The 14027-nt window shown below is 50.4% G+C and overlaps 6 protein-coding genes across 6 annotated transcripts; 2 read left to right on the forward strand and 4 right to left on the reverse strand.

The window, feature by feature from the left end:
- Positions 1-64: 64 nt before the first annotated feature.
- TRV_01251 (uncharacterized protein) lies at positions 65-202 on the forward strand (the record flags this gene model as incomplete). The annotated part of the gene is made up of 1 exon (XM_003024493.1): positions 65-202. The coding sequence occupies one exon, from the start codon at positions 65-67 to the stop codon at positions 200-202; it is 138 nt and encodes a 45-aa protein (XP_003024539.1).
- Positions 203-803: 601 nt separating this feature from the next.
- On the reverse strand, positions 804-3286 carry TRV_01252 (uncharacterized protein; the record flags this gene model as incomplete). Its single annotated transcript, XM_003024494.1, has 3 exons — positions 804-2863; positions 2931-3117; positions 3182-3286. 3 exons carry the CDS (start codon positions 3284-3286, stop codon positions 804-806), a joined length of 2352 nt encoding a protein of 783 aa, XP_003024540.1.
- Positions 3287-5359: 2073 nt separating this feature from the next.
- TRV_01253 (uncharacterized protein) lies at positions 5360-7811 on the forward strand (the record flags this gene model as incomplete). Its single annotated transcript, XM_003024495.1, has 5 exons — positions 5360-5494; positions 5624-5689; positions 5759-5931; positions 5964-6729; positions 6801-7811. The coding sequence occupies 5 exons, from the start codon at positions 5360-5362 to the stop codon at positions 7809-7811; spliced, it is 2151 nt and encodes a 716-aa protein (XP_003024541.1).
- A 503-nt stretch (positions 7812-8314) lies between these two features.
- Positions 8315-10274, reverse strand: TRV_01254 (uncharacterized protein; the record flags this gene model as incomplete). Its single annotated transcript, XM_003024496.1, has 5 exons — positions 8315-8861; positions 8932-9143; positions 9170-9287; positions 9357-9826; positions 9903-10274. The coding sequence occupies 5 exons, from the start codon at positions 10272-10274 to the stop codon at positions 8315-8317; spliced, it is 1719 nt and encodes a 572-aa protein (XP_003024542.1).
- A 783-nt stretch (positions 10275-11057) lies between these two features.
- Positions 11058-12002, reverse strand: TRV_01255 (uncharacterized protein; the record flags this gene model as incomplete). Its single annotated transcript, XM_003024497.1, has 1 exon — positions 11058-12002. The coding sequence occupies one exon, from the start codon at positions 12000-12002 to the stop codon at positions 11058-11060; it is 945 nt and encodes a 314-aa protein (XP_003024543.1).
- A 1037-nt stretch (positions 12003-13039) lies between these two features.
- TRV_01256 (uncharacterized protein) lies at positions 13040-13561 on the reverse strand (the record flags this gene model as incomplete). The annotated part of the gene is made up of 1 exon (XM_003024498.1): positions 13040-13561. The coding sequence occupies one exon, from the start codon at positions 13559-13561 to the stop codon at positions 13040-13042; it is 522 nt and encodes a 173-aa protein (XP_003024544.1).
- Positions 13562-14027: the final 466 nt, after the last annotated feature.

Genomic DNA, 14027 nt, shown 5'->3' on the forward strand with positions numbered 1-14027 from the left:
AGAGAGAGAGAAGAGAGAGAGAAAGAACAAGAAGCGAGGATGAGGATGAGGATGAGGATGGAAGATGGAGGATGAAGAGAAGAAGAAGAAGAAGAGAGGAAGAAGAGAAGTTGAAGAAGCGAAGTTGAAGTCGAGGCGGACGAAGAAGAAAGTTGCAGTTTTGGCTCAAAAGGGGAAAAAGGCAAAAAGAGACGCGCGCTAAGCTGCTTTTGGCCTAGCGCGCGCAAGAAACCGCAGTTTAGCGCCGGGCTTGGGGCCAATCAGAGGAAGGGAAGGCCTCGCGATATAAAGTTGATATCACGAGGGAACAAAGGAAGCGGCGGCGATGGCAGGGGAGAGTTAGAAGAGAGTCAGGAGAGGGGAGGAGTGTGCAGTGAGACGATGAGGTTGGTGGGTTGGTTGGAGATGGGGTAAGGGCGGCTCTGGGGTTAGCGGTAAGCCGGGGCCACTACGGGGGATGGCATAGAAGGTACTCATCAACGGTAGGTTCATTCAGCAGTAAGTTGCATAGTAGTATAAAAAATACATGTCAGGATATAGGGACGGGCAGATGGATACCTCCAGCCTATGTGAAACAAGAAAGTAAAAGGTACATTGTTACCCCTGGTTTCAAGACCGGAGTAGAGAAAAACAAAACCAATCGAGGGGATATGCAGCCGCCATAACCAGGACCATGACCCCAACCGTAAGCGCCAACCGGGTGAGACAAACAAACGAGCATTAAACGAGGAAGTGGTAGCAAAACAAAAAGATGTAACACCTAGCCCTATATGCAAGAAAGATGGTGGAGAAAAAAAAATAAATCAGGAAGCTACCGAGCTAGCGTCGACAGCATGGTCGTTGTCTAGCCCGTTCGTTGTCTCGTTGGCATTACTGTTGCCGCCACCGCCGATACCATCATGGCCATTCTGGCTGACGCTTCGACTTCTTGTACCAGGAGATTCTGGGTCTGGCTCACCAGTAGCCATCAGTTGTCTGGCCGTGTTTGGGGCAGGACCAGATCTCTTCTCGTTGGCACGGTCAAATTCAAGGGCATCTGCCAGCTCGCTGCTCATTGGGTCTAGTTCCTCCTCCGCCAGACCGGTGGCTAGCGAGACCAGCTTCCGATGCACGTCCAGCTTGGTACTCACGCCTGCGTCTGCTCTTTGGCGGATGAGTTGGGCCACTGCCTCGTCCCGGTCGGCTTGTGCTTGAGCCAGTTCGTTGGCGAGCGTGTAAAGTTCTAACATTTCTTCTGGTGCTAATTCATGGTTTGCATCTGAGTCGCCTGCATCTTCCGTGATACCGTTTGACTCATATAAGGAAGTGAGCTCTAGGTCGTGTGTCTGGTTCAGTAACGACTCGTACCTGGCTTTGATCTCGTTGAAACGTGCTAGCTGGGCATCAAGGTCTTCGCTTTCTTCTTCCTTGGCTTGCAGGGCTTCTATTTGACTTCGGATGTTCTCTCGGTCGGCTTCTAGTTGCTCGTACAGGCCCTTGGGGTTGGTCATGTCCTCTCCACCGCCGGGACCGGTACCACTGCTGTGTGGAGGTGTCTTGGCCTCTCCGTACGCGCGGGCAAGGCGCCTATTAGCTTCAGCCATTATAGATCCAATTCGAACGAGTAATGCGTTGGTTGCCTCTGTCGCAACGGCTGACCCGGTGTAGTTACCCGCCGTGGGTGTAGTGGCGGCAAAGTCAACATCACCGTCCATATCTTGAGCGTACGTGACGGAAGAAGGGGGTGGGGGGTTCTCCTTTCGCCGCTTGTATAGAGCCATGAGCACCTCGTTGGCTGTCTCGTGGTGTCTGTTCTGCAAGTCGCCTGCTTCGGGGCATTGTGCCAGGAGAGTCGTCGCAAGCCTGTAGCATCCGTTCTTCGCAGCAGTCAGGGCAGCCGTATCCCCATTCGCGTCCTGCGACGAAAGGAGTAACGAGATCTCGTGCCTGGGAAACACTTGAGAAAGCTTATCGATCAGGGTCTGGCAGTAGTACCGAGAGCTCTTCCATTTGCCTTTACTCCGTGTCGTTGCGGCGAGATGGTTAAAGACGGTTGCGCCAAACCAGTCACGGAATGTTATAGTGCTGTGTAGTAGGTCTGCCAGCTCTCCCATAGTGCGCTTCTCGTAGTTATTTGTGAACAAGACAGCACGGACAAGTGGTGTTTCGTCGTGCTTGGATCGAACACGCACATCGGCACCTCGGCTGATGAGATCCTTGACAATATCAATGTCACCCATAGCACAGGCCCAGTGGAGTGCAGTGTTACCCTGGTCATCGATCGGCCGGTCCACTTGAAAGTGCGTAGGTGGCACTGGAGGAAGCACACGAGACGCACTTGGGTCATCGCCAACAGTCATGAAATAGTCCAGCAACTGGTCTCCGTATAGGATGTGGTTCTGTTCTATGATGCTCATGGCGACATCATTGTCACCTCTCTTTCGCTTGCGAGACTGGGTTGATTCAGGAGACATCTGAGCCAGGTCCTCATCCGCTATGAGGGAAGAGGCTTCGGGGCTTCCCTGCATTATCGACGAGGTCTCATTGAAGGACTGGCTGACGCCATACTGCTGGTGCTGGTGCTGGTGCTGCTGCGGTTCCTGGTTAAAACTAGCCGGTGCCGAGTTGGCAGGTGGTGCAGCAGGTGGTACGGGAGGCATATGGTGGCCGACAGCTGAAAAGGAGCCGCGAGTCGAGCCGGCCGCGCCACGACGGCTACCAGCACCTCCACCCCGTGTTCTTGGTTTGGATGCTGCGGTGGAGTGTTTTGGTGCCGGAGGAGGGCTGGTGTCGCCGGTCATGAAGTCGAACAGGGGCCGTAGCTTGTCCAGGACATTGTTCTTGTCCGCCAGAGCTCGAGCTTCGGCCAGAGGTATCCATGTTCCTGCAGTATGTCAGTACAGGGAGTACAGCAGGATCTTCCAACAGCAAGCAAGGGGGGCGAGAGTGACCTTGATATTTCCCGTAGCCACCCTGGATCTTCTCGTGGACTCCGCGCTGGACATCACGCTCGAGGATACGAGTTCTTGACGGCTTGTCCAGGCCGGCAGCTTTCAGAATATGAGTCGCGTTAACCCAGTCGTCCACCCGCCGTCTCATCACATTCTCAGTCCCCAACTTGTATTCGTAGACCGGGACCTATAACGGGAAGGCAGGCAGCCAGTCAGTCTTGAAGTGTCCATCCAGGCCAAAGGGCTGTCACAGGGAGGGGAGGGGGAGGAGGAGAAGAAGAAGAAGAAGAGAAGAAACCGACATTGCTGTACGTAGCAGAGTAGATGTGCCCTTCATTGCCGGCTGAAGAGGCCATCGCAGCCTATCGTCCTTCCGCAAGCCGCCGCAGTCGCAAGTCCAGAGAGCCTAAGACGGCGGGTATTTGACCGTTGCAGAGGCGCAGAAGGTGTAGGCCAGTCTTAGTAGGCAAGGCAGGTAGTAGTGTGTGGTCGCAGGTCTTAGACAATACCGCTTGTCGCTGGCATGCTGCAGGCTTCCTGGAGTAACTAGAGGCTGCTGCACCTGTCCAGCTCAGCCCGGCCGTCCGATCCCAGCGCTCGCTCTGGGTGTCGTTAGCAAATTCCAATTAAGATAATTAACGTCTCGTCGCGTTTGGAAGAAGAAAAAAAGGCGCCGGCAGCGAAGAAGACGAGAAAGACGCGACGGCGTTCCGGGAGGTTGAGGCCGGAAGAACCTTTGGCCGCGAAGTTGCAGGCCAGAGCCGAAGACAGAAGACAGCAGACGAAGACGACGAAGAGGACGAAGAGAAGAGACACCGCGGGACGATCCATTGAGCCTGTTGCATCGCAGAATCATATTACAGTCCAGCAGAGAACCATGACGGCCGCAGAGTCAGCGAAGGTGGCGGACGCCAGACGTGAGTTCCAACGGTGAAGAAGCTGCGGATGAAGGAGAAGACGCTGACAGAGAGGACAGTGGCTACGCGGGAAGAGATGTCCAATGCTCGTCTTCCAATCGCCTACAGAGACAGCTGCGCACATCTGTTGATACCGCTGAACCGATGTCGATATGAGGAGTACTATCTCCCGTGGAAGTGCGAGGTAGACCAGACACACACACCCAGTCATTGTCCAATGTGAAGGCGAGGAGAGATACTGACGACTACGACAGAACGAACGACACAGCTACGAGAAATGCCAGTACGAGGAGTTCAAGAAGCGAGTAGCGAAGATGGACGAGCTGCGGGCGGCCAAGGGAGGTGCACGAAGCAACTAGACAGTCCAGTCCAGCCCAGTCGATGAGATGAGCTGCGGCGGCTCTGTACGATCATAGAGAAAAGCGAGATGCAGAAAGAAACGGAGACGGGGAGTGCGGAAGCAGTGTGTATTAACTCGATGTTATCTTTTTTTCCTTCTTTCCCCTAGGACTGCCGGCATGATAGACGCAGTTCCTCTCTATCCAATCTATCAGAAAATATCAGAGATATCAAAAAAAAAGAAGACGTCCCATAAGCCTTCAACCCCGGAAAGCCCATATCAAGGCCCCCCCAAGCAACCATCCACACTGGCCCTGAAGACGCACCACGCACAGAAGCAAAAGAAGCCAGAACAAGACCATGCAAGATAAGCTAAATAAAGCACGGCTGAGGAGATGCTGATAAATCAAAAGCCAGACGAAGGCTGTCCGTCGGGCTGACGGCTCGCGGAAGCCATCTTTTTCACCCGCCTGTAGTCCGCTTCCCATCCTTGCTGCGGATATTTGACAGTAAACCTGCAGTACCGGAGTAGATGTTCGTTTTATAAGGGTCGGTAGACGCCTGAGTGAAGGCATAAGATGGCCAGGCGGGAGCAGTGACGAGGCATGATGTGCTATCTCGAGGGACTCTCTCGGCTCAGGGCTCTCACTGCCCACCATATCACATACTTATGCACAGAGCGGAGAGGCCTTCCTTGTGCCAGGCCTTTTCCCTTGCCTCCAGGGTTAATGATTGATCTCTAAGCATCCTCGCGGGCCTGCAAAGGTTCGTCCGTCGACCAGGATGCAAAAGAAGGCCTTCTGCTGATGGAATAAATCATATAAAACGTCCCTACCAACCCCTACGCCCTCCCCATGCCTCTGCTCCTTCGCCATCATCATCTCCTTTCTTCTTCGCCTTGTCCTTCGCCTTGTTCATCTTCTTCGGCTTCGTCTTCGTCTTCTTCTACTTCGCCTTTTTACGTCCGAGAAAATAACCGCGCTTATTAATCCATCCGGCCAAACAAGAGCGAAGTATAAGTTCGGCCGCCGGCGCAACAGGAACGATAGTTATCCCCCCCTCCTCGTGTTATACGCTCTATATTTTACCAGATAATTCATTTATATTCACTGTTATGTCTGCGATGTCTTCTCCCTGAGCACTGCTGCATGACCGGTTGACATCCTCGCCGCTATGGGTTTACTGTACGGGCCGCTTCATCTTTCCTCCTCATTCTTCCGTAGAAATGATCTGCTAATTGACAATCGGACTGGCAGCGCGCTTGGCACACCACTGGCATGGCCGGAAGCAAAGGAGAGAGCCGGCCAGGTGAGGGAATGGGGTATCGAGGTATTGCCCTCCGTCTTGTCCGCTGCTGCCTCTCTGCGTCGTGCAGGAAGAAAAAAAAGGCTCTCTCGCTCGAAAGTTGCGGCTTTAGTCTGATGTTTTGTGCCGCAGCAACTACTCGCGATATGGAAGAAGGCCCGGGGAAAGGAGCGGGATGCGCTGCTGTGGGGTGACGAGGTACGTGAGATAGATGCTGCTGGAGACAAAAGTTGGTTAATACAGCTACTGACGGGGGTTCTCTGCTAGGTTGAATATCTCGTCGTTGCGGTTGACGATAAGGAGGAAAAAGTACGGCTGTCCCTGTGCCAGGCAGAGATTCTCAAGGCGCTTGCGCAGGATGCAGAACTGTCCAAGAGAGCTGCTGTCAACGGAGATGCCTCTGAGTACGATCTACCCGATAATGTCAAGTCTATACTTATGTTCGAGGGCGATTTCTGACTTGCCGGTATAGAAAGGAGCCTCTGCCGACATTCCATCCTGAATTCGGCCGTTTCATGCTCGAAGCCACACCGGGGAAACCATGGGGAATCGGCTTCAAGGAGCTACTCAAGGTAGAGTCCAACATGAAATGGAGGTACGGCAGCCCATCTCGCCTTTGCTGCTATTGTGAGGTGGAATCTAACATTACCAGGCGAGTTACGGCCAAAAATCACATGGCTGCAAACGAATACCCCATCACACTCACTACATTCCCCCGCCTAGGGTGCAGTGATGATTTTACATTGCCATCATACCCTCTATCAGGCCCAGCTCTACGCTCACAGTTTGTTCCTGACGAGATAGCAAACCCTCACATCAGGTTCCCGACTCTGGCAGCCAACATCCGTTCGCGCAGAGGGAGGAAGGTTGAGTTGAACGTGCCAGTGTTCAGAGACACAAATACCCCATGGCCGTTCAAGGATCCTACCGTCAATTACGACTTGCATAAATGGCCAGAAGATGACGATGTACGGAACGGAGCTGCAAAGGAAGGTAATGTGTACATGGATGCCATGGCCTTTGGCATGGGCAGCTGTTGTCTACAAATTACTTTCCAATGCAAAAATATCACCGAGGGGAGGAAATTGTACGATCAACTCAGTCCCCTGGGTCCTATAATGTTGGCCCTGACCGGGGCAACGCCTATATATAAGGGATTCCTCGTCGACACAGATGTCAGGTGGAACCAGATCGGCAATGCGGTTGATTGCAGAACGCGAGAGGAGCTAGGAGAAGTTGTCAGTCTCTTCCCTTTTACTTACGAATAACCATCCCATACAATGCAGTAAGACTAACAACCCAAATACAGCCCCTTAAGAACGATAGATGGCGCATCCCGAAATCGAGATATGCATCAAACTCAACATATATATCACAAGACCCCCATCTACGGCCAGAGTACATGGACCCCGACCTCGTAATCGACGAAGATATCAAAAAGAAGCTGATGGATGGCGGCATGGACGAGCTCCTCGCTACCCACTTCGCCCACCTGTTCATCCGCGACCCCATCGTCATTTTCAACGAAGATCTCCAGGAACTCGACCTTACCAAGACAGACCACTTCGAGAACCTCCAATCAACCAACTGGCAGCACATCCGCTTCAAACCCCCGCCCGCCGACAACGACATAGGCTGGCGTGTCGAGTTCCGGCCCATGGAAATCCAAATCACCGATTTCGAAAACGCCGCCTTCAGCATCTTCATGGTTCTAATCACCCGCGCCATTCTCAGCTTCGACCTAAACTTCTACATCCCCATACCCCGAACAACAGAGAACATGGAGACTGCCCACGCACGTAACGCGGTGCTTGACGAGAAATTTTATTTCCGCAAGGATCCCTTCCCGCATCGGTACCCGAGATCGCAGCGTCATCAACAATCTCGCCCTTCGTCACCGCCAGGTGGCTCGACTCCCTCGCCACCGCCCTCAACGACACCGTCTTCTCCGCTCTTACAGCCCATTGAATCAGAATACACCCTCATGAGCGTCAATGATATCATCAACGGCTCCCCAGATGGGTTCCCGGGTCTCATTCCGCTTGTAGAATCGTACTTGGACAGTCTCAACGTCGATGTCGAGACGAGATGCGCACTAGCCAAGTATCTAGACCTTATTCGTCGTCGTGCAGATGGTTCTCTTTGGACCAATGCTAAATGGATACGAGAATTCGTTGCAAAGCATCCTGATTATAAGCAAGATAGCGTTGTTTCGGCGAAGATCAGCTATGATCTCGTCAAGGCCGTGGAGGAGATCACGGAAAAAGAAGGCAAGGATGGAAGTATAGGGTGGGAAATGTTTACTGCAAAGAAACATTGAACATATATAAATAATAAAAGAGAGATTAGCTCGTAAAAAAGGAATAGATATATTAGCTTTGGCTTGCGAATAGAATAATTGTTTGGCACAATGCTCCTCAATGAAAATAGCAAGATCGTCCTTATAAACTGGGTTGTGTCGTTGGTATCCGTTTGTTTAAACTACTTAATGGAAGTGAAAAAAGGAAACTATTAACATGTTGAAAAGTGCGAGATAACTGGGAGTAAAATTCAAATCATAATGTTATCCAAAATATCCAAGAATAGACGACTTCAGTCATATCTCATCAGATTCAATTTTTTTGGTTGTTTCGATGCTTTTGACCACAATGAATATGTTGAGATCCACTGCTCAACCGGGCCACTCAATATCGCAGTGAGGATAATCGCGCAAATAATACCTCAAGTAGAGATGAATGAGTTGCGAAGTAAGAAGAATAAGTGCGGCCAAGCAAAAAAAAAAATCAAAATAGAAAGAAAAACCCCCACACCAAAATAGGAGAGCTATGGACGATTCCACAGCTCCCTTGCCAGTTCTCCGCTTTTCCTGAAATTGAGACTGGAGCTGCTGCTGCGTCGCCTTCGAGTGCGGTTGGCATTAGGATCTGTAGGGTATAGTCCGCTGGCCCTTGCATAAAGGTTGAGGATATCAGTCAAACTGACAACCCCTACAAGACGACCGGATAAGCTAGCTCCTGGGAGTGCCGAGGCAGGGATCGAAGTAGATATGGATGCTGTAAAGGATGGAGGAGAGGTACCGAAGGAAGGGTAATGTGCTGAAGATGCTGTTTGAGGGTACTGGAAAGGTGAAATGGGGTTATGGGTAGGACGTGCATGTCCATTCCCATTCTGAGGATGGTTATTGCCATTGTTGCCTGAGGCAAAATTGGTCGATGAGGGTGATGGCAGAGAAGCCCCAGTACTGCCCACGGCAGGTCCGGCGATGCTGCTGGTATGGTTTGGGGCTGATCCTAAGGGAATGTTGGTAGAGGAGTGTGATGGTGTAGATGGTGTAGATGAGGCCGGTGAGTGAGGATCAGTAACCCACATCCTAGTTTGAATTAAGGTAAGTTAATCTTCTGAAGCATGCCACCAAGGCTTATAACTAAGTTAAAGCTTACCTGTGAGAACGGGTGGCAACGAGTTTGGCAACTGTATGGGCAAGAGTGGACTGCGGGTTAATGTGGAAGACTGGGAAGGAGTCCTGTCCCTCTGTTATACCCCGAGTAGATAAAATAACTGAGATGAAATGGATGCAGGTATTGTGAAGCAGGGGAAGGGATGTAGATTTTGTCAAAAGCTGGATGTTACCGTTGATTAGTACTTTTGTAGTCTGAAAGTTGGAATGATGGCACTAACCTTGACGTCGACAACAGATATGTTGCCAACAACATTCCATTGATTGTCAACTACCGCAAGGGATGAAACTCCTTCGTTGTTCATCAGTTCCAACGCATGACACAGTGGCCGATCTCCGCTGTAGCGCACCAGTTAGCTCACGAGGATTGAGTAAAGTATGATGTCTTGGACTGGAAATAGTACTAACTTGATTGATACCACACAGTGCGAGCCTAGTCTCAGCTCTCTCAGATGTTGCGGGTATAATTGCTCAATAACCGGGAAACTACGCCCGTTCTCCCAAAGGAACTTGACCAATTTCCATTGAGTAAACACCCCAATTACCTCTGTAGTACCTTCCTTCACCACAATGATGCGATGCACGCCTCCTCCAAATGTTTCAACAGCAGTCATTAGATTGGTAGACTGCGGCATAGTTGTGAGGGGTTCTTGCATTCCAAGTCCCTTGACGTCCTTGAGCGGGATTTTCTCCCCTTCCCTTGCTCTCCTGGCGAGCTCGCGTAGAGACGCCACCTGCTCTTCATGACTTGGCTGTATCAATCCCACAACGAGAAGGAGGTATGCATTAAGGTCAGCATAGCCGAATGTACCGACTGCAGTAGAGGAGCCAGGAGATTCTCGGATAAGCAGTGAGTGCGCACTGGACTCGATGAGAAGCTATATAGATATATATGTGAATAGCCCACCTGTTAGTCAATGTCATCTAGAGCAATGGGAAAAGAGCAACGCATACATTCGTGGCATCTTCAATCGAAGTGTCTGCGTCCACAAACTTTAGATCAACGGGCTGCACCAATTCACCAATTGAAATCTGCGTCCAATCTCGACCAGAGAAAGCTGGATCGGCAGCCGCATGCGAGGGCGGGTTATCTATCAGGCTCTGGACTGCAGCTTGAGTGAATGAAGGTTGCCGACGGGCTCGAGGCGAAGACGGGACGCCTCTGAGAGAGTCACCAAGACTCTGGCGGTGGGACAGCTTTGCGGGCTCTCGCCGCAACGACGAGCTCCGGGAAGACGACGACCGTGAATCAGAGCTTAACCGAGGCGAAATAACAGCTTCTTGACCTGCTTCTCCCGCCGCCTGTTGTGTGTTCTTGCCACTCATCTTAAGCTCATTCGGGTTATCGGCTGTTTAGGAGAAGTTGAAATCGGCGTCAGGGAAGGCGGAGGTCCTGACAGGGAACAGACAGCCCAAACCCCTCTGCGATCGCTGTGTCTTGCAGATGATAGTGCTTTTGCTTTGCCTAGCCACTGCAAAGCCTTCCAACAAATCAAAGTGCTAGTTATTCGGTGCGCAAGCAGAGAAAAACCAGCAAGGTAGTCTGGAGTCTCTGGGGTTGAACGAAGCAGTTTTGATACCAAAAATAAACGGTTTAACTATCTGTTTTTAGGTGGGGCGTGGATGTTGACTAGTTAGTTCATGTTTTTATTTTAGATAAGGTCCATAGATAACAGATAGACTGGATAAACTAGAACATGATAACGTAAAGTCCGGCGGTGCGGAAGCATAACTACCCCGAGAGCTGAGCCTGATAGACGGTGACAGAGATCCAGATGATTCCTGCAAGCCAGAATAATGAAGAAAAATACCAGAAAAATAGAAAGATTTTGGCTACGAAAGAGGCGAAAAAGGGTTGTGGGAACAGTCATATCACGTGATGCTTGATGGAGGCAAAAGGCTTGCTTAGTTATTAAGTAGATAGTAGAAAGTAGAAAGTAGAAAAATAAATAGATGGGAATAAGGGAATAAAGGAGGATAGAGATAGTCGGCCGAAAAGGGGAGGGCATGGTACAGATCATTGTCTTACCTATCCCAGCCGTTAGTCTTCTGAAGTTGGCATATGCAATAACCGGGAAATGAGATGGGAGTGGTAGAAGGAGGATGAGGCTAGGGAGAGTCGTACTTAAATTGGTCAAGGAGGTCTTTCATGTCCTTTGTACAGCTCTCCCTTACTACTCGCTTGTTCTGTTTCAAATCAGGCTTAGACGGGGCCATATCTGAGTCGTTATGGGTTTTCTGGGCCTTTTGATCCTGGAGGCTCAGATGGTCTGGAGCCTGATACTTCCTCCTGAAAAGTATCTGTTCCTCTGGGTAGAGGGACTTCGGGTTGCGGCAATGAAGAGAAAAGTCCACGACTGGCAAGCTGTCGATGCACGTCAGACGGCTGTCTTGTGTTTGGGAATCTAGTTGGCTACCCATATCCACTATAGTCCTATAAAGACTATGGTCTGAATAACGGACGACAACGGGTTCCCAGCCGTGCTGTTCTGCCAATTCTCTTGCCTCTTTACTGCACAATCTCGGGCAGCCTTGAATAATGAACGCTTTCAGTGTTGAGAATGCATTGAGATATGCAAACATGTGTTCAGTCAAGCTAGTTTGGAGGCGGAGGACCAAAATCCGGAGGTGTTCAAAGGCTTGACCAGTAAGCGCCTGTTCACTCCATCCTTTAATGACTCGATCAGATATGGAGACGGTGGCTTCATATCCGAACGCCGTCCGTTTGGGCTGGGTGCGGATTTCCAGGCCAATTAGATTGCGGACCTTGGCAACCGCAAGGAACTCATGAGGCTCGAAGAGCTCGACTGATAGGCTTACAACGGCTGTCCAGTCCACTGATACTGAAGTTAGAAGCTTCAGGTAATTGGCGACTGCCATTTTCTTGGAGGTTGGCTTGAGTAAATAGCGATGGGATATCTGGTTAAATTCTGCAGGGTAAGCTGTTGCAAGGATCTTCCATAAGTACAGGCTTGTTCGTTTGCTAGAGCGAGCATTAATAGAATAACCAGGCAATACTCGTTTCCACAGGGTGCCATGGCATACCTTCGACATATACAGACCCAGAGGTACCTGGCAATCGACCACGGGACACCTTTAAAGTGCGCGGTACTCAGGGTGCGCTGATCAGCCAAAACGGCTCTCATAGCCATGTGCTTTAGAGAATGCGCGCCAACCGGGCTATACGCCTCCCATCCCGCAGGCAGTAATGGAGATTCGTGAACCCATGCGAACCCCCTCCGTCTGCGGGTCGACGGCGCAACTCGAACCACCTCTTGAGTGTACACCTGGCCACTCTCCCTGTCATATGGCATTGTGACTATATGATACTAATAACCACAGATAGATATCCTTGTCACATTCTAAAAGTCCCTTAGACGTAACTTAGTTACGGGAGTGCGAGGTATTGGGCAATGGTTTCAGGTCGAATCTACTCCTCCAATGGCTCCCTATGGCACGCAATGTCAGTTGGTAGGGTAGAGGAGATCTCAACAGGGCCAAGTTCGGGCGATCATAGCCATATAATGAGCCGGCAATGGTTATGATGAGCCTGACGAGGTGATAATAGCACACCAATTTGCTAGTTGTGGGTGTTGAATCTGCGGACAGTCAAGTAAGGCTGATGAGGTCTCTCGCGGGGCACGCCTGGGTCACAATGACGCCGGATAAATTGAACGCCCGCTTCCCATGTCTCACCTGCAGGCTGTCGGCAATTATGGGCATTGTCAACATGACTACCGCTAATCAACTGGACTGGACAATAATATGCGAAGAAAAAATGCGTCTTCGTGGTTGGATTATTTCAACCGTTGACGTTGCATGATGTAAGACTATCCATGGATGTTTTTAGCACGGGACTCTCATTGATGCAGACAAAGCGGGAAGCTGATCGACAGCCACATAACTAACCAAGACGACATCTACTTCGACTTCAACAGTTATTCAGGACATAATATCTTATTCTCAATTCTCAGATTGCGAGTCTTCCTTTTGTTTTCCAACTCCACTACTATTTTTTTTTTTTAAAAAAAAAAGATACCAATAGCGAAGCAAGCTCAACCAGGATACCGAGACTAATCTCTGTTCAATAACTACAGCCCACACAAGGATGATGCAGCAATCGGCCTTGGTTGCTCGTTGTTCGATGCACTCAGAGCATTCTCATTTCCCCATGCCTTGACCTCGCTCTCAAGAACCTGTAAATCGTCACAGTTAAGAATTCTTGCTCCCGCAACCTGTCTTTGTAAGAGGGCAAGAATCCAGAGCAGCCATATTCGACAAGTGCAAATGACCCCTGGAACATTAAGCCTGTTGTCATATGTCCTCATAATGCCATCTATGCTCTCCCGAAGTGCTGGAGGGACATCGCTGATCCTGAACAAACCGACGAGTAAGAAGGTCTTCATCACACCAGCTGTTGACCCGTGGTCTGCCATCCATCCACTATTCCCCTGTTGTCTGACGTGATATTTGATTCCATCATCGGAGCCGCGGTGAAAGTAAAAGGCCCAGTGGAAGTCGTTGGGGATGGGTGGATGGCTTCGGAGAGACAGCATAATATAGAGCCCTCCCGCTTCTAATTCAGTGGCAGACATGGGTATATCTGAAGCCATATCTCAATCAGTACAGCAGGCTGTTTCTCGGGCTTTCCCGTCTTCTCGTTTACGACGACAGTAAGTAGTTGTCAAGCTCGACGATTGTGTTCAGATCTATCGAGTATCACGTAGAAGCGACAAAGGTACTTCCCCCTGAACGACCAGCCACTATCGTCTAGGATAATGTAGAATCGGAAAACGCACAAGCACACTTAGATACCAATGAAGGTAACCGTCTAGTGACAAGATGGGTTTGTATGAAACTCGTGCGTTTTAACAGCAGCATGGACGGCGCTTAACTACATCAAACCCAGTCCAGGCTCGATTCTCCTATTTCGTAGAACGCGGAGAGCCAATGGATGAGAGCCACGCTTCGGAATCCGCATCAGCGAGTCAGACAGATGAATAATAATGCATCTCTTCCCCTCCAACAGACGCTGCTGGGATTGAGACGAAGAAGATTTCGTTGGTTGTGGATGTTCGA

This window comes from Trichophyton verrucosum (genome assembly GCF_000151505.1).
Source record: "Trichophyton verrucosum HKI 0517 chromosome Unknown contig00109_1.f1.exp, whole genome shotgun sequence".
Lineage (NCBI taxonomy): Eukaryota > Fungi > Ascomycota > Eurotiomycetes > Onygenales > Arthrodermataceae > Trichophyton > Trichophyton verrucosum.